The following is a 26,906-nucleotide window of genomic DNA, read 5'->3' as shown; positions in this document are numbered from 1 at the left end:
AAGACGTACTATTCACCTCCGTCGCATTTCGTTTCTTTTCCCCCCTGCGGAATCTGTTAGACAAGGAATATTCTTAGCGGAGAAGATTACATTAGAATTTAAGAATTTATCATTGAAATCACGATGCTGTGATACACAATCGCGTCCAATGTATAATTACAATCGACTTCATTTATCGCCCCGTTAGCTTTTAAACAACGCTTTCTCCCGATGAGAATCCTAATAAAATATTGAAAAGACTATCGATTTGCGTGAAAACGAGCGAAAGTAAACGATAAATTTATGGACGCTGTCGACATTGATCGCATCGGCTCCGATAGATTCATAGCCGCGTGCCGGGCGCTGTAACGTTATTTATCCCCCACATTTAGTTTCCGGTTTCATTGGGATAAAACCCTCTATCTCCTTCGTCGAGAAAAATTACGCGTCTTCGTCGCGGGGTGACTTACGCTCGCGTTAACAGTTTCAGAATTTTGCGAGGTAGTTTGCGTGTAAGCGGTGTCGCGACGCCAGGGCGTCTCGACGCCGGTGCTTCCGAATCCCCATTGGTCTATTGTTAACAACTATTGCACATGTATGATTTGATATATAATGCCTGTGTGTGGGCGCGCGTGTGTATGTGTGTAGAGAAATCGCGTGACATTCGATCGTGATGTGTAAAACAAAGGGTGCGTAGGAATACACGGTTCTCTATGCGAACTCGAGAAATATTAATCGTAGTTAATTAATCAACATGTAATAGGTACGTTTAAATGCCACTCGGTTTATATAAACTCTCCATCGTTTCTCTCATTCTCACACACTCTCCCTATCGCTTTCACTCGCTCTCTTTCGCACGCATTCGAGATCCCCTCACGCATACTGTTATCTTCGTCAAGTGTTGCGTTAGAGCATAGGAAATACCTGAAAAATATATATGTGACGTATGCGATGTAGATATATATATGTATATGTGTGTGTATATATCGCTGTATGTAATATAAATTTTTATGTAACAAATTCTGCTTCACTCTTGTCCTACGTGTGCACGTTCTATTCTTATATGTTTGTTCGGTGTGTGACTCGCTTCTCAACGTCTTTCTCTCTGCTCATCAAATTGATACTTGGCAATTCCTCACTTGTTTCGTGCCTACTAAATTTTATGATCCAAAAAAAGAAAAAGAAAAAAAATAAAATAACACCCTAGCGGTTGCTCTCCCTCCAGAAATAATTCTTAAATTTCCTGAAAACGGTTCCTCGCTTGTTTGCGTATTTTAAAAAGAAATTCCTAAACGTTAATTTTTTTCCATTATTAAAAAGTCTCAAGCACAGAAGCTAATGGTTAGCCGTTTCGAAAAGATAATCTGTATTTTTATGCGAACATCTACTTATTTCCGAGTTTATCAATTGGAATAAAGATACAATTTCCAAAAGGTGAGCGTGAGATAATTTTCTTCCTCGAAACGACTGGCGATCAGCTTATCTCATAATTTAGAAGAGTAACAGACGAAACTTGAATTTCGCATCTGGAGGAAAGCCGACCGCTACTTTTTTTTTATTTGCCTTATTATACGCTTACGAACGTTTTATTTTCTATGCCTTTGTGTACTTAATAAGGATTAATTCATATAGAGTATGTAGTACGTAGTAAACATTACACCCACTAAAAACACCGCAGCTCTCTTTTTCCTCGCAATCGAAAAGTTTTATGCGTCACGTGTGATGCTGCATTTTCACGTGTGTGTCAATGTACGTTTGGTTTCGCGAGATAATGAGATCTGCGTAAATTCAACAATTCGAAATGGCGTAATTAGCGTATAGATGATATGGAAAATATAAAATAAAATAAAATAAAAACTCGACTGGAAATTCTAAAAGTAAAGTAAATAAATTGTGTCGTTGAAAAAAAAAATTAGTTTAGTATCCGTAGTAGTGAGACAATTATTACTATTCTAACGCGATGTGAAAAAAGAAAAAGTCAATGGAACGAATCCCCGAAAAGCAAACGAAAAGTAACCGTAACGCGACGACGCACAAAATTTTGCGAATTTATGCGGAAAGGATAGCTCGCGAAAAGGATGATCAAGAAAAAAGAAAAAAAAAAAACATATTGTCGAACACACAAAAATACATAATGGCTAGTAGCACAAATAATAGAAGTAATGATAGCAAGTAGCAGAAATTATATAGAACTTTTTCCTCTACAAATAGAAATAGTAGCGATTAAACTAAGGTAGACAAAAAAAAATGGATTAATTACGGCGAAATTTTCTCAACCATGGGGAAGCTCGATCGTCGCCAACGTTCCCTCGATCGTGGTATAATTCGCGTTGCAAATTAAAATTAAAAAAAAAAAAAGAAAATAATAATAATAAAATAAAGAAGAAAAACAAAAGGGCTCGTTATACTTAACGTATGCGAGTGTGAAGCGAATGCAAGCGCGGGGGTTGTCCCCGTCGGCAATGCGCAACTTTAATATCTATATATGCCTATATATGCGTATCGACACCTCGGGGCGAGAACGATCGGAAGCGAAATCTAGCTGTGCCTTTGTCTCGCCCCACCGCGAAAGGGCTGAAAAGATTTAATGAGATACTTTTGTCCGTTTCGTTTCTACGGGAAGCTCCGGCTCGTCCCGCGACCACGAGGTGCCGATATTTCGATTGAGAAAATGGATGGAACCATCCCCAATGTGTTATCCCTCCATCATCTCTTTTTTCGCTTATGATTAACATTATCTCCCTTGAGATACATTGTACCGTCGTCCTGTCACCTGTACTCTCGCGCTCTTTTTTTTTTCTTTTTTTTCTTTTCTTCGTTTCACTCACTCGTTCTCTTTGCAGATACAACATTTCTCCTGTTATTGTAATAGTGCTCCTCGCAATTTCTCGTTTTTTTTATTTTATTTTTTTTTCTTTTTTTCCTTTTTCTTTACCCCTGCTTAGTGTAACAGGAGCGAGACGGCGCGGCGTCGCCGCGTTCGCTATGATTATCGGTTAATTAATTATTATTACTTCGTTTATGCATGCAACCATCATTATACGCGGGCGTGTGCTTTCCTTTGTTCCTCTCCTCGATTATCCTCTCCTTGCGCGTATCTCGGCGTGCGTATATATAATTAATAATAATATGTACGTATATTATATGATAGAGACATATATAAAAGTATATATTTATATAGTATGCGCGTGTATTGTAACACGGACGCGTTGGTGTCCGTGTAGCATGTTTGTCGTTCGTTATATTATTTCAAAATTCTTTTTTTTTAATACGCTTTTTTTCTTTCTTTCTTTTTTTATTTTTTTTTTTTTTCAACAATGACAATTTGGCCCTTCGGTCGCCCTAGCGTCGTGCTGAGTCAGACCGATTCTTTCGCTGCTGCTTCTTCCATTCTCTTTTAATTCTTCAGGTATACAATACGCCGTGGCTTTGCCTTGTCTTTTCGCCGTTATTTTCGCATCTGCTTCTTGATTTCGTTCGCTCTGCTTTTTTTCGCTAATGCCCATTCCTATTATTTCTCTACTGTAGTACTTGAAAACCTACTTGCGGCTAATTTAGCAATTTATTTTTTTTTATCGATTGTGGCAGTTTTTATTTATCTGTGAATTTGCGCGATCGTCGTCGTAGCGTTTTGGACAATTACGAACGCCACCGTTGCATCTGTCGATTTTCTTTCCTTATTTGATTACATATTAAAATTCTTAATCTAATCCCTGATAAATTTTTTTTCCCGAATTTCAAGACGCTTGAAGAGTTCATGCAGACCGCGCATTTTACGTTTTCTTTGATTATCTCGAAATTAACAATTCAATTCGTAGCCGACACGGTCTTTATTACCGAAATAAATGTGGAGGGTTCAAACTGATCTCTTACTTAATGACGATTGGTGCTGTTTTGATTATTCCGAAAGTTTTAATTTTAATCTCTCCGACATCTCTTTCCTAATTGCCACATTTGATACTTCTTCATCGATTCTTTAAGATGAAGATTAACGCTTTGATTATTTTCTCAAAATTAAAATTTAACACGTATTAAATAACTCGAATCTTTTTTCTATCTTTTGAAATCGATATGTGTTTTATATTTAAATTTTTTTTTCATTGCTTTTACTATTTCAATAGGCTATCACTGCTTACTTGTGCTGCAAAGTGTCGCGTATTCTTTTATATTTTCTTGTTGCTTCTCCCTTTTTATTTCGTCTACATATAATTTATTCTCGCCGCTATATCGACACGGACGAGAAATTACGAAGCAAATTAGCATCGAGAGTCGAAAAAATCCTGAAAAAAAGCCTCGATAATCCCGACAAATGCGACAAGTAATTAATAATCGTGACAAGGATTTATAAAACCGCAAATTATTACGAAACGTTGCCATGCCGTGGAGGAATAATTTCAATCCCGCTGGAATTGAGAAATTCCATGACGCGCGCGATTAATTTTATTGAAAAATGGTCCACTCAAACTTGCCGCTGCTTAAGCCGATGTGACCGATTACGATCGATATTATTTAACGTTAAATTACGTGGTCGAAAGTGAAAGATCGTAGTTGTCGGCGAGGTGTTTCGTCAGGATCCGTTTGACTTGCGGCAACGTATGTACAAAGGCGTTACAACTTGCTGGATAATGCTGAAAAAAATCAGTTAACCCGGCAGTGGTTGGCCCAGGATATTAATTATTGATAAGGGACACCACCCCTCTGCGGAGGCAATCTTCCGCGATTTCAAGAGAACCAGCTTTCGAATATACATATTCCTGTATTATTACTGAATTACAGCAAAACTCGTGTTTATTTGTTATTTTTATTACCAAGTAACATTTTCGCATATCTTATAACTAGACGAATTTTGTAATTTTTGTAACTCTTTAATTTGGAACGCGCGATCCCGATCGGGCGCGCGTCATTTGCGCCAAACGGAATTAAATGATCGGAAGAAAATCGATGATGCATTATGTGTATACATATATTTTGTATTATTATTTATTAAAATAATCGGAACATGATCGATATGCACTAATATAGTCGCCTTACTATATATTATATATACACATATACACGTACAAATGCATATACATGTACGTATATGCACGTAGGTATATATGTATATATATATATGTACTGATTAATGTAAAGAGCACCTGAAGACAAATGATACCACTGCCGGGCTAAAAGCGGCGTCTGAGCGATTATCGGCGGTAATATAATGCTATTTTATATTCGGTATAAAACGTAGTTTTTTTCCCGGGAGTGTACGTGTACGTATGCACGTATGTGAGCGTGTGTGGGTGTGTGCGTGTATGTATGTGTGTGTGTGTGCGTCGTTTCGAAAAATCGGTATCGCCGCAAGCAGGGAAAATCGCACTCGCTTGACCGATGGATGACTGGCAGCAGCCGTTTGATCCATGGATCGACAGCACGACACTTTCACGAACCGTAAAAAGAATGAACAAGTGCATCACGCACGAATGTGAACAACTAGAATGGCAGGAAAAAGAAAAAGGAAAATTAATAACAGAACGTAACGCGTACGCGAGGAACAAGAGCCTTGTTCCCAAATCGTGTTCCGAAGGAGCCCTTCCGCCGATCGCTCGAGCGTTCTGCCGGAGCTGATTCTATCTTCTTTTTCTCGCTCGGTGCAACAAGTTGAATAAACAAAGACAAAAAAAAATAAGAATTAAAGAAAAAAACCAAGATTAAAAATACGGAAGGCAAACGCGAACAACTATTCTTTTCTCTCTTTTTTTTTTTTTTTTTTGGTGCCTGGCAGCATTTTTTTTTTCACTTTTCATTTCATTTAATTTTATAGAATTCTTGTAAAACTTATGAGGTAGCGATGGTATTACGTAAATTCCCTGTTTATTCATTCCTCTCGCGCAGACACGGAGTGAAAGGAAAGATAATAAAAAAAAAGGAAAAAAAAACAAAAAAAAGAATTTGCTTCCTTCTCTTACGTGTGGGGATGTTCCCACTCCGTGTGCGGAGTTTTCTCGCTTTCTCCCGGAAACGGCTATTTTGGGTTTTAGTATTATTAATCTCGTAACTCGACATTGTCTCCAGCGTCCGAACAGTCACCTCATCTCAATGTTGGCAGTGTGTGGACAGCCTTATACGTGAGATATAGTTACTATCGAGAGGAACGATCAGTAGATCGTACCTTAAATTCAAGATTGATCGCACGGGGGAAATTTCACCGTTCGTTCCTTTGATTCTAATTTTTTTTTTTTTTTTCTTTCCACGAGGAAAAGAAAAAAAAGTTGACGAGAGAAAATATCTGCCGCTCTTCGCGATAATCGGAAAATTGTAAGCTTTACACATCATCGTCTACTTTTCGCTTTACATAAATTGCGGCAAACGAGTACGGAAGTAATTCGCGGGGCAGAACGAGGTGGGTGGGCTTCTCCTACCGTGCGATCGCTTTTTCGCGGGTGTGATCGTTCCTTAGCGTATATAATCAGTCGCAAAAAATTCGGTAGTAAAGTAAGAAGACGAGGCATACCTGTGCGGAGAACCGTCGTACAAAAATGTCGCTCAATTTTTTCTGCTCTCCCAAACTTTTTCTCTCGCTTCTCGTTTTCTCACCCACGCATACGCACACGTTCACGCGCGCACACATACGCACGCACTCACGCACTCGAAGCTCGCACATCATCCACATTCGCTCGTCCCATTCGCTCCGTTCGACGAACGGCTATTTACGGGTTGCACATAATCTGGCACGTCGACTAATCATCCGCCTCACGTTAATTAAGTTTAAGCTTTACATATAATATATATCTATGTACAACAGATGTATAGTGTATATGCGCTGCGTAACTATGTATACATAGGTTTATTTCTTGGGGATCGTCGGGGGAAGGGTAAATGCAGTGTAGAGAATAAGTTACATATCCGCGCGGCTCTCCATCATAATGCCCATTATTGGCAACAATAGGATAATAATAGATAATACACCGGGAGTCCCTTCAACGGGCTCCTACCGTCGTCATTACATCACCATTTTTACTCTCTGTCACACTCTACTTCTCTAGCTTCGCTTAGATCTTACGAATTACATTACGTCTTCCACACACTCACTTAGCGGTTAATAAGCGGCACATTCTTTTCTCACCCTCCCGTCTCACTGTACCTATCATCTGGAGGCGCGATCTCGTCGCGCCCGAGGAGCTTATCTGATATACTATCTGTTTAGCGATATCAACCTGTCACAGTAATAACAATGCCCAAGTGTGTATAATAAGGCCTTCGATTGCCGCCACGTAACCGGTCCCAGAACTGTTTCCTGCGCCGAAAGTACCTATCATCCCCCATTTGATTTTACCACGGACGTACGAACTCGCCTCAAGTGTCTGGATTAAAAAAAAAAAAAAAATCCCGAGAGAAAGATAAGAACGCGTAGCTTCTTTATTTCTCGATGGATCGTTCCGCGTAAAGATCATTTAATTAATTCACCGGCCACTTCTCAATAACCGTGCAATCTGCGACAACGCTCAATTACCTCCGCAAATATATTGACTCGCCAATTATCCAGACAGCCCTCGAGGCAAGTCGCAACGTCACGGTCGCTCGTGTTCGGATAACGTTCGCCGGTCTGTCCGAGGAAAGAAAAGCATCGGGGTGATCTCTATCCTCGAGCGGCCACTCGCGAGCTTGTCCGAAAATAAGTGACCATTTTGTTTTTTCCCCCTGAAATTTTCCCCGGCGGCCTTATCACCGTTTCCTGCACCCAAGAGAATCGCACTTACTCCAAATCTCTATCGAAACCCTAATACTAAAGCCCAAAATAATCTACCTCTCGCCTGGCTGTAATCTGCCATCTCTGTTTTACTTTTTTTGCTTTTGTCAATCATCCCCCCCCCAAAAAAAAAGAAAAAAAAAACTTAGATGCGAACGCGGTTCCTCGGTCCCGTCACCGGGCAAAGGAGCGCGCAACGCTTATTTTAATATTAAAAAAAAAAAAAAAAAAACAGTTTAAATCACCTCTTATCACTATTATTACTTATTAGTCGCTATTATTAATTAAAGACAAGTATCCTGCAATCTGTTTGAGTTCCAAACGGGCCGCGGTCGCGCGACCCTGGACGCGAGTTATCTTTCTTTAAGCGTTGCTCGCGAACGCGATCGCGATGATGCGGGATCGATCGTTCGGATTCTGCATGCCGGAATACATGTATCCTATATGTAAATATATATATATATTTTTTTTGTTATATATCAATATATTTTGTCGGTGAATCGTAAATAATGTCGGTGAGAGAGTAATGCGGGTTAATGTTGGCTGTGAGAAACGTTGCTTCCACGTTTCTCCGCCTTTATCTATTTCCAGATGTGCTATGCGCTACTTACTTGTGTGCTTTAACAGGACGTTCCTCCCGTGACAAATCCGCGAAATCGGCCAGAGCCGATGCAAAATCAAATGTTCCTTGGAGGTACCGAGAGGTCTGTCGGCTTTATTTTAACTGGGCTGAAAAGCCGCCTCGATCGGCCTCGATCGCTCCTCGAGGTTTTTGCCACCGGTGATGAGAGAAGAACTCGTAACTCCTGCTGTACGCGTTAGCATTCGGCTTTGAAGATTGGATGCATATCTGGATGCAGCCCGCAGAGTGCTATGCTGCGACTGGTCCTGGAATTGACCGATCGAATGAAAAGACGAGAGCAGCATCCTGGCTTGAGCGTCTCGTTTGTCTGTTCTCTTTTCGTCTGGTTTATCTCTCTCTCTCTCTTGTCTGAGTGTGGAAAGTCCAATATATTCGGCGAATCGCGTAGCTGTTACGCGTTAGACGCTCTCTTTTATTTTCTTTCCCCCCCTTTTTTTTTTTAATTTTTTTTTTTAATACCTTTTCTCGCTCGCAGGCGTGCTCGCCTGAGATTCTGCCGTCTGTGCATCTTTTATTTTCCTCTTGCGATTTCGCTCTCGTAAGTGACATACGATGCGTGCTGATTATCCTTCATCGTTTGTTCAATGCGTTTGTTCTACTTGCTGAAGAGTTTGCGGCGATGCTCGCCGGGTATTCTTGTAGCGATGCAAAACTGTAATTCGATGAACGTGATCGGAAAGATCGGATAAAATCGCGTCGCGCGAAAATCCTCGGGGATACGTTGACGATGCTAGAACGCGCGTTCGTACAAAGAAAAATGGAGTATTTTTATATTCTTCAAGGTCTGCATGGTAGTTGAGGTGTTTCTTTTTTTTTTTTCCCTTTTACTGATCGATTCTTTCGATTATCATTTTTTTTCTTGTGCCGATGATAATTCTGCTTTTTCTTTTCTTCGGCGGAATGACGTTAAATTTTACCCTTCTTTTTTTTTTTTTTTCCTCGCTCGAACTTCCTATTTTTAGCTTAATCTGCCGGAATAGTACAATCTTAGCCGAGCTTAGTATAATCTTCACTTTTTCCGCGATCTTCGACAGTAAAATACTCTAGAATACTAACATTTAGCAATAAATCGATTTTGTACATTTGTTTGTCGATATCTCTACCAGTAGATTAAGTTATAATCCTCGTCTCTAACTTTTCGCGCGCCCCGCGAGCGCGCAATAATTTATAACGTTAAAAATTTTCTTTCTTCTTTAAGTTATTATTATATTAATAATTTCATCTATTCAATCATCGTTTGTTATTTTGTTTGATTTGTACATTTCTTCTTTCTTTCTCTCTCTCTCTCTCGAGCGTGCGAGCGGGTTGTCTCTCTCTCTCTCCTTTTGTCTTTCTTTTTCTATGCTTGAGGAAACTGCTGAATAATGTTCCTTTCTTCCGTTTTGTTTTCCTGATCGAAGAGGCTGCCTGTCTTCTGATTGAAAAGTATGCAAGTTTTTGTCATTTTTCCCCCCCCTTTTCTTTTTTTTTTTTCCTTTCTTTTTCTCCTTTTTTTTTCTCTCTCTAACTTTTTAAATCCGAAATTATTTTCCCAAACAAATTCGTTGCAACGAAAATGTCCAAAACTGAAAGACCCGATTGAACGAGCGAAAGGTGTGAATTTTCATATGCGGGGATACATTCGATCTGTCCGCGGGAAGAACGCAGCGATTTAACATTCTCATGCAACTTCGACGTTCACATTTGTACATAACATCCCGGGCTTGATTACCCAGCGGCGTGGTCCAAGATAGATCAGCGGTGTCTGTTCCTCTCACCGAAATGTCGTTTTCGCGCTGCGTATGTTCCCCGGAGCAAAAGCTTCGTTCGCTCAATTTAGAAAGAGATACTCCAAAAGAGGGCGGGTGGGCGATGATATACCGTCGTAGGCCGACTCGACAAGGTCCCGGATAGAAGTGCTTCGGCACTAAACGGTCCTCTCCTCGGCGACGACGGGGTCTCTCTGTCTGATAGGGGCGATTCGCGTGTCTCGCTTCGCGTCGTGCTTCTTTACTCGAGTGTCCGGATTTGTTTTTCTTTCTTCATCGACTTTTGAAATTTTAAACGTACGGGCCAAAAAAACAAAGGTAAATTAATATATATATATTAAAAAAAAAAAAAAAAAAAAAAAGATGACGCGTGATATGACATTCGTCTTGAAGTAGCGTAAATGATTTCGTCGACCGTGAGAATAAACGAGGGCTTGATTCCGTATTTTGCTGTCTTCCATTCTTATATCTTTCCCTTTGCTCATTATCTGCGCTTCCCTGTGATTGTTCTCTGCGTTTTCTTTGTGCCTCCCTGTTGTCGTTGCGTCCTGATCTGCCGGGCAATCTATTGCTGCGTTGTACTAGTTTGCTGTGCGAACGTGTTTCCCTTGGCACTTCCTTCCGTTTCGCAACTTCTTTTCTCCTTTACAAGCTTTAATACAAATCTCTCCCTCTCTCCTCTCACTACTTCTCTCCCACATCTTTCATTATTTAAATATTTACGCTTGATAAATAACCGCGCGGCACGGGTCCGGGCGAGGGTGGTACGACCCCGCGAGCAGAGTCCCTCGCATAAAACTGCGAGGTACCTGAACCGAGTCCCGTCCCGCGGACGGCCTCGCCGAACAGACCCGCAGCCCGCTTCTTCGAAATATATTATTAAATATAATATACAAATTTATATCCCACTAAAAAATCTCCTCGTAATCTTTTTTCTCTTTCCCCCCCCTTTCTAAAAGCGAGCGAGCACAGCGCAAAAAGCTGCGCGCCTCATCCCCCCGATTAACTCTTATAATCTTCTCTCTCTATAACGTTAATTTATCCGTTTTCCCGCGAAAATCATTTCATTTTGACACTCCTCTCTCTCCTTCTCTTATCTTACATTAAAAAAAAAACTCTTTTTCTCTCTCTCTCTCTATCTCTCTCCCTCTTTACTTTTTCACCTTAATATCGTAAAAATTCATTAAGTTATTAAAAACATCTAACAAAAAAAAAAAATTGAAAAAGAAAGATTCACTTGGAGTCTCCCCAACAATGTATCAAAAATAAATCTACGTTCTCAGACTCATTTTCGTCTTTCACTCTTTTTTTTTTTTCGATTTTATACTTTTTTTCCCTTCCGTTCTCCCTTACTCGTGTGCTAGGTTCGGTGCTTTATCCTCGCGCGATGCAGAGGAACAGAAGAAGACTCCGCGTATTTTCGTCGCGCATTCGACGTTAGATACGCGATTACTTGAGCCTTACTTTATTTTCGAGCCGTCAAGTTTTCGTTCTTACACTCACAAATGTATCAGTCGTATTTAATCTTCGTTTACATAAGATGCTTATTTCATCTAAATAATTAAAGATGAATTAAAACTATTTTACATAGCACAGCTGATACGTAAATTCTGAAAGTTTTCTATGAATATACAATTTTTATTTTGCAATTAAATGTTGAGCTGTTTTATTTTCGTGCTGAAAATAAAATCAGTATTCATGACAACCGCTAAAAAAAAAAAAAAGTTAAATTAATTATTATTATTTTTTTTTTTTTAAGAGCTTGTTACTTTTAACAGTAATATACAAATAACGTTTAAAGTTAGTCGATATTTTTGTGGCTCTCAAGAACGAATGTTATCGAAAAAGTAAAATGTGGCTCGGTTAGTCACGTATTTAACAATTAATGCCGTAAATGCGCGATAAGGCAATACGAGTCTTCGTTTCTTGCCGCAAAAAGATGTTCCGTTCTTATCGATTAACATCTGCGAAGTAATAAATTCGCGCACTCCTGAAACTCGGTTTCTCGGCCTCTTTTGGCTGCAATAAAGCGATAAGGAATAAAGATCGATTAAGCACACGACGTCACCATCCTCTTTCACCTCTCGTCCCATGTCACTTTTAAATCTTGATTATCTTATTTATCCTTAACCACATGTATCTTTGTACTAAACGCATACCGAATGCCGAGTGTAAAATCGACGGGCACGTGAGGCCCGTCGCGTCGCCAGACGTGGGTGTCCCGATGGGTGTTCCACGTGCTGATACTGGTGCCGCTCCAGTTACGCGCCGGCTGACTCGATAATAATCGTTCTGGTCGTAAAAAATAAGTCCCACACTTCTGGCGGACGAGTATATCCGACGATTGTTTAATGGTCCAAGTAACTGCGCGAGAAAATCACTTTGGAGTTCGCTCAAATCTCTTCCTCGCACTTGTAGATTATCTTGGAGAACTATCGAGCTCAGATCGGCGCGAGACCGTGCGCCGTAATTGATTCCAATCCGTTGTATTTGTTGAATTTTGTTGGTCATGCTTAACAACCGCCTTGCAGGGTCGGTTTATTTTTTTTTTTTTTTTATCTTCTTCTCGACTCCAAATCATCTAATTTGATTCATCGCGGTCCCCGTCTTGCTGCTTCTACCTCATCTACCTGCCGCGCGATCAATCGTCTGAAATCTCTCTTTTTTTTTTCTTTTTCTTCCCAAATCGCTCCAAGAGCGTCACGGAATGTCTTCTGAACTCGACACAGTGACTTACGACCGCGTATTTCGGTCACTAATATATAGACTACATCAAGGTCGCTTTCAGCAATGCGACATCATCTTGGGACGCGAAATCGCGATCCATTTTCTTCCCTTTCGCCTCGACTCGCCAAACGTCTTCGCGTTATTTTTAGATCGCCTTTGAATTACGAAAGGAATCTCCTGGCTTTGTACAGCGGAATAATAGCGACCGATTATACGCGCCGCGAGTCGCAATATCGATGCGAGACCGAGATCGTCGCGCTCCGCGGCTCTCCGTGCCCGGCCGACTCTGCGCGCTCCTAACAGTTATAATTTGCAAAAATTACGGGGTTCGCAGGCTCGTCGGGGGATGCCTCGCGGAGGCTCCGTCTCGACGCTCGTCTCGGCGACACACCTTCCGCGGGCGAGTGTAAATGTCGCGATTAAGCGTCGCGACACCGCGCTCTCCCTCTGTTCTCCTTCTAAACTCTTTCGTCTCCATGCTTATCTGGCATTAGCATCTTGATTCACCCTTACTCTTTCCTTCGCCTTTCCTCGCCGTTTAACTTCTAATCAGTAATCAAATTACTTATCAATTAATAATTATTATTCAACACACGCACACTCACACATTATTACATTCATGGTAAAAGTAAAAATCCCTGAAGTTTTGTCGGTTCACTTTTTGTCCCTTATGTCCCCTCCTTCGCTCGCCGTTTATCTTTCTCTCTTCTCTCTTTTTTTTCTTCCTCCGTCTTTTTATCGCTGTTCTTTGTTGCGTATCGACAGTCGCTTTTTTAATCTTTTTACGTATTTCAAAAACGTCCTTTAGCAACTCTCTATGCAAACGTGGTACAAAACGGCATCTACATCGCGTCGATATAGTAATACACGATCCGACTTTTGTCTCCTCTTACAGTTTTCTCCTCCTTCTTCTTTCTTCGTTTTTTTTCTCTTGCTCATCATCGATCATCATTCGTGCCAAGCGACTCGATATCTCATCGGTGTTGTCTTCGATATCTTAATGATTACTCGTCGATTTCTCCTCCCACGTATTCACGTATCTAATCTCTTTCCTTATTTTTCCCTTCTTCTCACTTACGTCGCTCTTGGTGAGGAACTTGAGGCGAATACAGCGTACACGACGCATTTCACTTCACTAATACGAAATAATTCATAGTCGCTTCTTTGGTATTACGTGCGAGGAGGGGCGGGTTTGGGGCGCGGGGGTCGCTTCTATTCTCTTCTCCTTCTGAGGCATCCTGGTTTATGTCGAAACGACCGTCAGCGGGTCGTCGTTTACTGCGGTACACGGTCTCGATATTATTTAATTCTCATTATTTTCCATGTAACGTCTCTGAATTGCGCGTATAAAAAAAAAAAAACTGCACCTAATCTGTGTTTTTTGTTGCTTTCATTTCCTCCTTCTCTTTTTTTTTTTTTTTTTTTTTAATAATTTTTTTTTGTAAGAAAAACCGCTTCCTCCTGTAGTACTAATAAGAAGTAAGTAAATAGTATATAGCGATAATAGTAGGTAGTAAGTAGTAATAATAGTAATAGTTGCAGTAGAGTAGTAACAGATATAACATAATATGTAATTGTCACTTAACTTTTCTGTATATTATTAATAACTTTAATATTAGATAGACTTTTTCTTTTTTTTTTTTTTTTTTTTTTTTTTATAGATTAATCGGTTTCTCGCTTCTCCCGCGCATTTCACTTTCCTTTATCGTATTAAATCTTTAACCGTAATGCAATGAGGTAATAAGGTTGTGTGTGTTTTTCTTTTTTTTCGATTTTTTTTTTTTTTTAAATCAGTTTGTTACTCGTCGAAGTGTCCTATTTCATCGACGGCGGTGGTTTTGTTAGCGCTGCGAAATTGGGTCGTGCGCGATTGTGTGTTGCTTCACCGCCATCACGGAGGGGTGCACGCGCGCGGGATGCAAGCGCGACGCGTAGAGCAAAAAGGGAAAAATGCCACGGTCCTCGTCAACGAGGACAGAAGCACGTCGTGAGGGTCAGCGATTGCGTATGGGCAGTGTCTGCCTGGACAATGCCAGATTCAATAATGTACGCTTTCGGTGCTCCTCCGATCGGTCGTGGCTTCTTGCCATCACCTCCCCATTCCGTGTTAGCGTTATGACTCGAGAATCGCAATTGTTTCAACCAATGCGATTAATTACACGCAACATGCACGTTTCCATTGTCGACGAGGACGTCTTACCTAGGAGAAACTCAATCATTCGCTCATGATCAACATCAATCGCGCCTGTGTCGAACCGAACGGAGGGCCCGTGGCCTCGTTGACTCGCAACAGTCGAGCCTTGGAATTAAAAATCTTTAGAATTAAAATTCTTCGTGCGATTTCTCAGAATTAACTCTCCAAGTTGTAGGCTCGCTTTGAACGCCCCTAGAATTCCTGCTAATTCACGAAGAACACGCGGAACGTTTCCGAGCTCGTGCTTCGACGGATACTGTTATTATCAAAGATTATCTCAGTGTTGAAAAATCTACGAGCCTTGTTAGATCTTGGTCAAGTTAATTCTCAGAACATTGCCACGCGTCTTCCCGTCGCGATCTGCGCGTCGCGCACCCTCGTTCGAAGTCCTCTCCCGTCGGGGGAGAGTCGCGCGCGCCTCGCGAAAGGAGGAGGACGCGATAAGCTCAACCTCTCGACGAGAGAGAATGTCAAAGCGACAACGAGGCCACTCCGGCGAATGAAGCGGATGGGCGTTTGTGGCGTCGGTCCGCGTCAGGTCGGTGTCATCGATGTTCATGTTACTGCGGCGATGAAGGTGGCTGCGGCTGCTGCTGTTGGCTCGATGGTGAGCCAGCAGATTGCTGCTGGGAGCTAGACTGCGATGTAGTACCACCCTGAGATGTTGCGCTGCCATCTCTCTTAGAACGAGAGGCCTCTTGGCTGCTACCACGACCGGCACGTGAGCCAGCACTGCCGGTTGCTCCGGGAGCACCAGATTGCAATACCATCGCGCGGATTCTTCGCTGAGCAGACTGTAAAAAAAGAAACAAGAACTCGCCATTATTTTAATTGTCATGCTAAACAGATTGTATTAATAAAAAACTTATTTTATTATCGATTTTTTATATATTTATTTATAAATATAATTTAAATATCTAATGTTCGTTCATGAAAGTTGCTTTAAAAATGATCTTTCTTACTTGAACGGAGAAGAAGGGTCCAATAATGTGAACAGTTGTTTCCTCTTCAGCTGAAGGAGGAGTAGCTTGCTGTTCTGATAATTTAATAACGCTGCCAGTCACGCGTTGTAGTTCTCGCACATTTTGACCTCCTTTGCCGATGATGCGGCCAACCTGAGTGCTGGGCACAAGAATCTCGATGGTCAACCTAACGTCTTCGGTGCCGGAGACGTATCCCTCCTCACGCATTTTTTCAAAGATCAAGTATTGAGCCTGAAATTATAGTTTCAAGTTAGCAATATATAACATTAACAACCTCACGATTGTTTTAGAAATAAATTAATATAAAATAACGACAGAAAAAAATGTCGAAGGGTCAAACGGGGCCGATTCTCGTATGCTTCGTCGACGAGATCGGTACGGGGCCCTTTCTTTAATCTGCCTGCTGATTCAAGTTGATGCATAAGACAACATCCACCCAAAATACGCAGGACAAACGCGAGCGCGGACTCTACAAATTACACAAAACTCTAAAAATTACATTAATTATAAATAAATAAAACTTAGAAAACGACTAATTAAAATTATTTGCAAAACGCGTAACAAAAAAATCATCTGGAACAGAAGAAATTTTATAATAAAAAAAAGATCACAAATATCCGGACACAGAGACCAAAAAACAAGAACAATTACGCCTACCTTCCACTGAGATTCCGGAGATCCAACGATGGTCACTTTTCTTTCAGTTTGCTGCTCAGCCGGCTTATCTTGCTCAAGGGGAGCGATCTTGACGCTCGCGCCGGAGAATCTGATTATGTTGCGGATGTGGGAGCCTTTGGTACCGATAATGGCACCTACGCTGTTGTTGGGAATGTAGAGAAAAGTCGTCTCCTGGGCATCGCTGGCGGGTACGCCTTGTTGAGTAGGTAGACTGCTCTGGTAGGGATACGGGGCGGGTCCCGAGCCATAGAGGCCGGGTCCGCGTGAGCTATAGCCCATGCCAGCGGTGGACATCATAGCCATCGGATGCAGGCCGGGGAACATCATGCTCTGGGGCTGGTGAGAACAATGATTATATCGATTAGAAGCCTCCTCGCGTTACGCAACAACGCCTCCGACGCGTTCGACGCCCTTTGTTTGCGCTAGACCTTGACCAGGCTCGAGATGCAAATATCTCTAAATTAATTTTAAATCTTAACGAGAGCTTGCTCGTAAACTGTTCTAATATTTGACAGCGAAATTCCAATCTAAATTTTCAATAAAACTTCCGAAATTTTAATTCTCGTGTAATAATCACTGAAACACGCAAATATATCTATATTCGAATTTTTGTAATTACTTTTACGTTTATAATTATATATATGTATATATTATTTTTATTTTTTGAGACTTTCAACAGAAATTATAAGCTTTATTCTGAAAAAAAATGAGCGGTATGTGACGAGACTTACAGCCATAGCTTGCAGATCGTTTTCGTAGCTCTGGCGCAGCTTGCTGGAGATCATGGACTCAGCTTTGCTCATATTGTCGATCGTACCTTTAACTGTGATAATGCGTTCGAGATTGAAGCTATTGATATCATTGATACTGCTGACTGTGATCTTTGTATCCGTGTCTTGCATGATTCTCTTGATTGTGTTACCGCCCTTACCGATGATCCGACCGATGAGGTTGTTATGCGCGAGGATCTTCAGGGTGATCTCACTATCGATAACATAATAATGTCGTTAATATCACAATTCGAGTTTCAATTTAATTCATATTAATATCTAATAAAATTTAATTAATAATTTGATACAAATATATTTACATATAATTTTTATTCGATCATAATTAATTACGCGACTTCGCAAAATTAAATTTTAAAGGCTCGAAATATCGACTTACCCTTTGTTTGTATTGTTGGCTTCCTGCTGCATGACTTCTAAGATCTTCTTGCAAGCATTGGTGCAGTTCTCGGGGTTGCCGTAGATAGTGATGGCTTTCTCGAGAGAGCCGACGTTGTCTTTGCGATGGACATCGACGCGGGCGCGCGTCATCTGCGTGATCTGCCGTATGGTGGAACCTTGCCGGCCAATTATCGCGCCCACCATGTCAGATTGAACCAGGATGCGTAGCGGAAAATCGGTTTGCCGGCCGGAACCAGGCAGCCCGGAGAACACCGCGCCGCCGCTGCGTTGGCTGCGGCCTCTGCGCCGGCTCTCCGCCGAGGACATCTCCACTTTCAGCGGATTGCCGTCGAAGTCGTAGCCATTTAACTGGTTTACAGCCCTGAAAAGACAATATCGTCGAGCGTGAATCAAGCGGAGCGAGTAGACGTCACTAGCGTTTTTGCGCTCGTCGTCAACGAATTCCTCAAATTCTAAAGCAAACTCCGAACCCGAACGTACGCGGCGAGGCAGAATCTTTATTTTTTTTTATAACATAAGTGAACAGAAATTAAAAAAAAAAAAGAAGAAGAGAGAGAGATAAAAGAGTGAACAGACTACGTACTGTTGTACTTGCTCCTGCGTCTCATAGCTAATGAGCACGCTCTGTGTGTTTGGGTCGCGCGACGGCACTTTCTCGATGTTCTGAACCTGGCCGTAGTTGGAAAATAGCAGTTCCAGCTCGTCTACTCGTATGTGGGCTGGTAGATTGCTCACGAGAACTTTAGCGACTCCGCTGCTGAAATAAGACAAATTGGTATCAAGCGACGCGCTTCAATTCGCGAATGCGTGAAAGTAACGTGAAACTAATTGAGCACATTATCAAGATAACCAACTTATATTCTTAATTAATATCTAATAATAATACGTAATCAATGTCGTTAGAACCAATACCGCATGATCTGGTGTATCTCTTTTACGTATTTGAACTCGTTTTGATGGAGCAGAGCGTGTAAGCGAAGGAAAAGAGCGGCCATGTAAGTTGCCAGCCGAATTCGATACGTGACTGTGATAATAGAATTATACGGCAAGCGAGTGAGATTCCAACGGTAATCGTTAATAAACTTCGAAAGCTATAGCCTACAACCTAGTGGGGAGTCGTCGGTTGTTTACAATACACCGCGACGTTGTTGCTGCCTGAGAGAACATAAGAAGATATATGTATACCTGCTGCTAGGTATCGAACAATATTAAATTTGATTTATTTTTCAAGATAAATTTATTCTTATAAATTAATTTATAAAACAAATTAAAAAAAAAAAGAACCTACAATATATTAATTATATATAATGTATTATTTTATTTCCGAGTCTTAAAATGTTATTAAAAAAAAAAAAAAAAAAAAAATAGTAAAAGGCCTTTCAATATTTCAGTTTTAATAAATCGCGAATTTAAATCACAAATTGTCACGTTTGATAATTAAGGGCTAATAGAAGAAGCACCCGATGTACGGTATTTTTTGAAGGTCCTCAATCGCAAGTTCAAAGGTACATATATTTTTCTGTGCGAGTCGCGGTCAACGCGGCGCGGTAAAATTTTATTCTAGCCGGCTTTGCGTACTTTGTTCGGGCTTGCACGAGCGTGAAAGCTGTGCTTGCGCGTTTAGGTGCATCGGCGCGGCCGCTACGGCGACATGAATGAAACCAAACGGTAAGTAAGAAGAGCACGCGGAGCGTGAAGAACAAAAAGGAGGGTGGAACGACCGAGGGAGCGGACTCTCACTTTCGTATGTATCGATTTTTCCGACCCACTCATCGACGGTGCCGCGGTGAGCGGGTTCTGAGCAACCTTGAAGAAGCACCGAACAACCTTCTAGCACCCATTCGGAGTCCCACTCCCCTTCCCCCCCCCCGTACTCGCGCGGGATAGAGCGATTGCGCGATCAATCTTACGCAATCTAAATTAGCTGTAAGCGCGTCTCCGATTAATTAGACAACGGAGCTCGGCATTCGAGGAGTATCTCGGGATAAACATTACATACTTCATAGTACTCAGGTCGAAGAACAATGCGCGTTTCCTCGTTGAACAATTCTAACACGGTCAAACTGGGCCTCGACGGCGTGTGCAGTGTCGATTTCCAGAGATAAACTTTACAGACTGAGAAAAATGCGCACGAAACCTAACGATAAATTAAACGCGTGCCTCGCAAAATTGAAGGGACGAAGGGAGGCCGAAATGAAGGAAGAGAACGAGGATGTATTAAACGCGAGTGCTCGTATACGCGAGGAAAGGAGAAACGGTTATGGGGGTGGCTTTTGTTTCGCGTACTTCTCTTTAGGGGATTTTCGGCAATATCCATATGATATAGCGCGAAAAGTGCGTGCACCGTCTGCTTCGTGGTTCACGCGGACCGCCATCCACCGCAAGATTTTCTTTCCTCCCTTTCCCTTTGGCCGTACTATCTCTCTTTCCCTTTCTCACCCTCTCTCTCTTTCTTTCATTCTCTTTCTCTCTTTTCAACCCTTTTGCATGCACGTGTGACTCGTCGACGATCTCGTCGGGTCACCTTTAACGAAAGGCGGCGAGCTTTCGCGAGGCGAGGGTGGCGAAAGGAGGACGAGTCGAGAGAGACAGAGAAAGAGGGCGTGAAGAGGGCGTCGGGAGGGCGGGAAGAGAGAGAACGAGAGAAACGGAAAGAGAGCCTTTGCGAACAGGGATGGATCGCGGCGGGATCACCCCCGTGGAAGAGCTTTTGATGTCCCGGCCTAAGACACCTTTTTTCGGGCGCTGTTTTTCTTCCATCCGCCCCCCGCTCTCTGGCTGCTGTCGTGTTTTATTTTTATCATTTAACGAGCCGATGAAGCGAGCCTGGCGATCGAGATGTCGAAAGAAACAGGAAGAGAAAAATAAAAAAAAAAATCATAGAATAAAAAGCGTGGACGAATTAATCGACATTTTTCGAGCTTCCGCGTGTAAAATTCTTTCAAAATTCCTAAGACTAAAAAAAAAGGGAACGCGTTGACCGGTGTTTCGGTTTTGAAAATGATACGAGCAAGCAAAATTCGGTCGCGTGTATAAATACAGCCCTGCATGAAGAACCCATCGACGTCGTCGACTTGCGCCGTTCGGACGCATGGGGCCAAAATCGATCTTGAAAAGGGAAAGTACTAGCGGCGTGACTTCACATACACGTACACACGAGAAAAACCGCAGTGTGGAAGCCGCTGGCCAAGGGCGTTCACATATTAAAATCCAGGAAGTCCCTGCGATGCGACTCCCCGCCGTCCCTTGGCCGTTTTCGTCAGAACGAGACTAAAATATTATATACAGAGCGATGAATAGAAATGAAATATCTCTATTTTCCGCAACATTTTTACGACCGGAAATTCGAGATTTTATATTTTATCCGTCAACACACTGGATAGCTATATCAATGTAAAAGCAGAAAAAAAAAGAGAGAAAGACGAAGTCTTTTTTGTCGTGTATACATTTTATAAATAAACTTATTTCTACTATCATTCAATAACGGTTCTATTAACTTTAGATATAGATAGACAATATTCCATCGTCGAGAGAATGACGTGTTTCAAGTACCTACATACTTGTCGGATAAATTCTTATTATTTCAAACAAATTTCGTAAATTTAACGCGACGTTGTTAAAGAATCGTTTAAACATATCTCAAAATTAATTCCAGGTGCGGCAAGGAGGAAGGGCACGATTCGACGTGAGGATTGCGTGTAGGTAGGGTACCTGAGCGGCCGCGTGGCACGTGCGTCGCCTTTCCAGTCTGCGTGACGCACGCACGTGCACGCGGCGCCGGCTGAGATGCCACACACGACGATGTAACTAGAAAATATCCCTTCCAGCTTCATTATTCAACAATTGAACTTTCATACGTAATATTAAAAATAAAACTTATTATAAGAATTAAAGTATATTAATTAAAAAAAAAAAAGAATTTTAGGTCTACACAATCGAATAAAAAAAATAATTAAAAAAACATAAAATCCCGTATTACATGTGTTTCAAGTAATTTCAAAAGAGAAAAATTTACAAATTGTATCTGGGATAAAAAATCGTCTGAATGTAATTTATTCGAAGATCAAAACAGCGAACGTAAGTGACCGCATTCCAAGAGAGAGTATGCATTTTAATCGAAGTGATAGCGTCATATCGATATGTGAAAAAGCAAAGACCGACGTCTCGCCGTCGTGGTATCTACGAATAAGGTCGGTAGATAAGATAAATGTGCAACAGGGGGTTGTTAATATTGACATTGGCAGCTAGAGAGGCTACCCTATTTTCTCAGCGTGTATCTGCGACAAGTCGCCGTGCATCGGGCAACTCTTCCAGTAATTTTTCCGCATAAGCTGTTCCGCGTACGAAAAACGTTGCAGGAAACCGACGTGAATTTTATCGGATCAAATTAAATATATCGCGGAATAGAATAAAAATAATATGCCGACTATTTAAAAGAAATTGAAATAACTTTCGCATCATCTAACTTCTTTTTCTTCTTTCAAAGACGAATCCCATATTTTTTCTTACTAATTAGAAGTGATTCTGACTATATTTTTTAAAAAAATATTACGCAAATTCCCGTTTAAGATGAATGTTTTCGTGATTTCATTCACAGAGTAAACTCGCGGGGAAAAGTTTTTTTTAGTATAAAAGCAGAAATGATGCGAGGGTTTTGAAGCAGATAATGGAAATTAAATTGCGCAACGCAATGTAGGAAGAAAATGTTACAGGCGAACAATTAGGAAATTACATCAATTTTACAATTGCTTTTTAACTTATTATTTCTTTTTATGCATATATTGTTATTAAGAAATAAAGTGCCAAGTTTTTCAAGATAAAAATGTATATATTTTTCTCTATTAAGGAAGTTAAAACGTTTCCTCGCTAATTGTTCGTTTACGTTAAGGGAATCAAATGGGTACATTTAGTAGCTAATTATTTGAAGATCCGGCTTCTATATAATGTCAAAACAGCGGCAGGGATTAATTCAACTCCACTTTTGCACGAGCACGATCGCGCAATATCAAAAGTGTGCGCACGTGCATGTAAAAAAAAATATTTATATATAAAAAATAAATTAAAAAATTATTATCAAATTATTTTGCGATACCGTCACGATTGTACAATTCAATGAAAACATTCTTCAACGTCAAGTGTAATCTTCAAATAATTTTTTTTAACCATAATTAAAAAAAGGAAAAAAAATATTAGCTTAAAGTATTTTAATTTTAGGCGAGATACTTCCAGGCAGGTAATAATGAACTTGTAATTCTAAACCAGGTCGTTAAATTGATTCGCCATTTGCAAGAAATAATTTGCTTTTTCCGCCGTGAAGAATGAATCATCTCTCGCACGCGGAATAGCGAAAATGAAGATAACGAAACTGGAAAGCCGGCAGAAAATTACGATGATAAATCGTTGTTTCGAGGGACAAAAATATATATGTATTGCTCGAAGAGTGCATCGACACGATTGTGGCAGCGAATTGTAGGAGGGAACGCGATAACGACGTCACGGCGTTACTTGGAGATAATAAAAAGAGAAAAAAAAACCAAGAAGATAGAGAGGCACGCAGTAAGAGAAGAGCGCGCAGTAAGAACGCAAGAGATAACGAGCAGTGATGGTGATATCAAAAGCAAGAATTGCATAACGCTTGCGGATAATTGCGAGCACTCGTCGCATAGACATTGTTCTCGTAATTATTATTACCTTATAATTACGATATATTACATTATTACGCGACGACGCGTTAATTAAATTCAACTCTCACGCCTAGCGCGGCGGGAAAATTGCACGCTGCATACGCAGCCGTATAACGATCATCGATCAACGATTATAAACCACCCAATGCATTTTGTATGGAAAAATACCGGACTAGATATGCAGAGTTAAGTTGTTTATAGACGTTCTCTAGATAAACTATGTAACGACTCGCTGTCTGGAAAAAGCATGAGTTCGCACATTTGAAGCTGTCGTATATATTAATAAAAAAGTTGAACAGAATGAAAAATGCAAGGGGGAAAAGAAAAAAAAAAAAAGCGAGACTACACAGGTCTGCGTATGTGAAAGCGTGCCTTCACTGCGAAAGAATAATAGAAACAGTATTTTATACAGAGAAAATTATTTGCGAATGGTAATGCAAGCCGATCGCTGGGCTTTCACCGTCAATAACTATTACGAAACTCTCAATATATCTACGTTCGCGTAAAATAAAAAAGTAAATAAATAAGAAAAAAATTTTTTTTAAGCAGAAGTGGTCATCTCACAGTCTCGTTGGTTCTTTACGAGAGACAATCGCTGGCTGAACGATTCCGCTGCGAATCAGCGTTTCTCAGAAGTGTTTGGAGACTAGAAATAGTCCGTAACCAGCGTCACTCAGTTTACCGAAGTGACTTGGCGCTACGGGCCGGCTAGAGAGAAGATCACGATCGCGACTCTGATCCGCGATTTCCGATCGCTCGGGGGATTCACAGCGCGAGGGTCCACGGAGGGAGGTGGACGTCACGCGAGCGCGGTGTCAGCGACCGACGTCATACTGAATGCACCAGGCGATGACAGTGGGCGTATTGGAAACGGTGACTCAGCGTCGGAATTATTAACGGATAGCTCGTAGTACCTTACGTTCATTCAGCGGCGCCGGGAAACTCCTCGCGGAGGGTCGGTTTTCCGCGGTGCGCTGAAAAATCGTCCCACCCTATTTTCCACAGAAATATTAATTCCACGAGTCTCTCCCTCGTGCGAGAGAAAGAAGGGGGCGAGTCGGTTCGGTTACAATTTTTATCGTTGAAGTTAAATAATTCGCGATTTCGTCCACGGGGACCATAAAAGCTCGGCTCAATCCGTTGGCTTCTCTCGCCGAGGATTTCGTCGTAAGCTCGATTTCGAGAAGGGCGGGTATCATCGAACGCGATTGTTTGCGTTCGATATCACGCGTTGCGGCCGCTTCGGCGGACGACAAGGAAACGATCGATATGAAAGGTATACATAGATAAATGCGAATACACATATGTGCCTTTAGATGCGCGTGCATTAAACGACCAGGTATAACGAACCCGGCCCTCGTGTTCGATCGCGCGAAACGCCGTTTCGACGTTGATAGACCCTGTTCTCTTTTTTTCCTTCTCTCTCTTTCTCTCTCTTTAATCATTCCTTTTCAACGTGTCGACTTCTTCCTTTTTGAGAGCTTCCGTGAGAAAGCGGCGGATGGCCACGGCGATTCAGGCGTGTAACAGAGAACGATTTTCTATGAGAAATGCGCGTATCCTAGTCGATCCTGCTCGTACACGGTGCATCCGCGTCTTTAACCTGTCGAGCCATACCACTTCGTGAGGCAAAAGTTAATTTCATCTTCATATACGAGACCCAGCGCTCTGTCATCACGTCAACTGGCAGCCGTCGTTGCCATTGTCTTTGGTCGTTAAATGTCACCGGCGAGAAACATATTAATGCGCACTCCGCATCCTTCGATTACCAGAGTTGAATTAAATCGCGACTCACCGTCGTTTTTTTTTATTCGCTCAGAGCTGCGCATCTTCACGCGTGGCGCGAATTAACAATTCTTTGAGACTCAAGACTGTAACAAGTGCTCGCGATGGTGTTTTCAGACTCCCAGATTATGTCGAATAAAATTATAAAAAATGATACAAGGGAACACTGTATAATAATTATGTTTAATATAAATTTTTTCTTCTTTTTTTAATTTATTATTTATATTTGAAATAGATATATCGCGTTATAAATCGATTTTCAAACAAAGACACGAAACTGGTTTCTGGAGTTAATGTCGCGGGGAACCCAGCTCGTATTATGCCGCGGTCGGCCTCGATGCAGAACTCTAAAACGCCTCTCGCTTTTTATTTTTAACTTCACGTCCAGAGTTCCGCGCATCCATCGGCAGTTGGCAGACTCCGCGAAACAAAAGCCCGCGTTTATTTGAGTTCAATACTATCGAGCTCCGTCGTCCCGCGAACGACCGGAGCACAAATCGAATCAAGCCCAATCGCTTAGCTTTCGATGGAAAACCTGACCCGGTTAGAACTTCAGACACGCCCAAACCCTTTCGCTCTACGATTGTAATGTGCGAATGTACCGATATCCAGGTAAATCCTGAATTAGCAAAAAATAAAAAAAAAAAAGAATCAAGTCGTTAAACATAAAATATAACTCGTTTGGTAGCAAACATTTTTATCTATAAAAATGCTTGATAGAATAAAAACAATTTACGAAACAACTTTATAGAGCAGAGACACCGAAGGGCTAAAGAAGAAAAAAAAAAATTAAGTTTGCGCGTATCGTGCGTGACACGCTCGTCGACAGAATCGATTGAGAAGTGTGTTGCAAAGTAATGTACTTCTTATTACAGGCCGCTCGGCAATCTGCTTTCTTTTTTTTTTTCTTTTACGTGTCACGGAAGAAAAATAATTCCCTGATGAATCATCCGATAGTAGATCGTCCTTGCGCCCGTGTAAGTGCGCGCATAAAAGTATGTGCTTTTACGTTAACGAGCCGCGGTGGCTTCCGAACGGAAGGGCATCGATTATGTTACGAGATCACGTCGTGCCGCACGGCAACGGCACGGCGATTATGTCACGGCGATTAGGCGCGTATCAAAAACACCGCCGCGGTGCACATTTCCCCTCCGGCCGCCGCGTCGCCTCCTCTTCGCCAAGGGTGTTTATTATGCCGCGGTTATTTTGTGATAGCGGCCGTTTAAAAGCGTACACGCCGCACTAATTCACGCCGGCCGCCTGCGTCGCGCCGGTATAAAACTCGCGGAAAGATCATCAATAAATTTCCTGCTGCGCTCAATGAACGTCCGTCCCGTCTTTCCGCATGCGAAACGAAGAAGCGACACGGAAAGAAAATTAATTAGCGTCACCGGGACGGTCTTTAAATCACCGTAACGAGACGTTTACATGCATTCGCTTTTTTTATGTTCTTTTCTTCTTTTTTTTCTTTTTTTTATTGCAATGTAAATTGTCAATTTATTCAATTGCGTAAGTATATCGAAGTGTGAGAAGCAACTTTAACCGTGTAATGTTCCAAGGCTA

The 26,906-nt window shown here is 41.5% G+C and overlaps 1 protein-coding gene across 7 annotated transcripts in view; it reads right to left on the bottom strand.

Annotated features, from left to right (window-relative positions):
• Positions 1-9,157: 9,157 nt before the first annotated feature.
• Imp (IGF-II mRNA-binding protein) overlaps positions 9,158-26,906 on the bottom strand; it is a 77,336-nt gene continuing 59,587 nt past the window's right edge. For 3 of the 7 annotated variants that reach the window (XM_070673608.1, XM_070673610.1, XM_070673612.1), the window contains 6 exons: positions 18,458-18,631; positions 17,852-18,235; positions 17,416-17,668; positions 16,664-17,020; positions 15,986-16,237; positions 9,158-15,817 (listed from right to left, as the gene is read on the bottom strand). In XM_070673608.1, coding sequence (XP_070529709.1) covers positions 15,584-15,817; positions 15,986-16,237; positions 16,664-17,020; positions 17,416-17,668; positions 17,852-18,235; positions 18,458-18,631 — 1,654 coding nt within the window. In that variant the 3' untranslated portion in view covers positions 9,158-15,583. Of the gene's footprint in view, positions 15,818-15,985; positions 16,238-16,663; positions 17,021-17,415; positions 17,669-17,851; positions 18,236-18,457; positions 18,632-18,786; positions 19,104-26,906 lie in introns of those variants that run through there. The other 4 variants (XM_070673609.1, XM_070673611.1, XM_070673613.1 and 1 more) reach the window with 2 other exon arrangements.

The sequence above is a fragment of the Cardiocondyla obscurior genome, linkage group LG29, assembly GCF_019399895.1.
Source record: "Cardiocondyla obscurior isolate alpha-2009 linkage group LG29, Cobs3.1, whole genome shotgun sequence".
In the NCBI taxonomy this organism is placed as follows: domain Eukaryota; kingdom Metazoa; phylum Arthropoda; class Insecta; order Hymenoptera; family Formicidae; genus Cardiocondyla; species Cardiocondyla obscurior.
The sequence above is the reverse complement of the archived record's forward strand: the minus strand, read 5'-3'. Positions and strand labels throughout refer to the sequence as shown.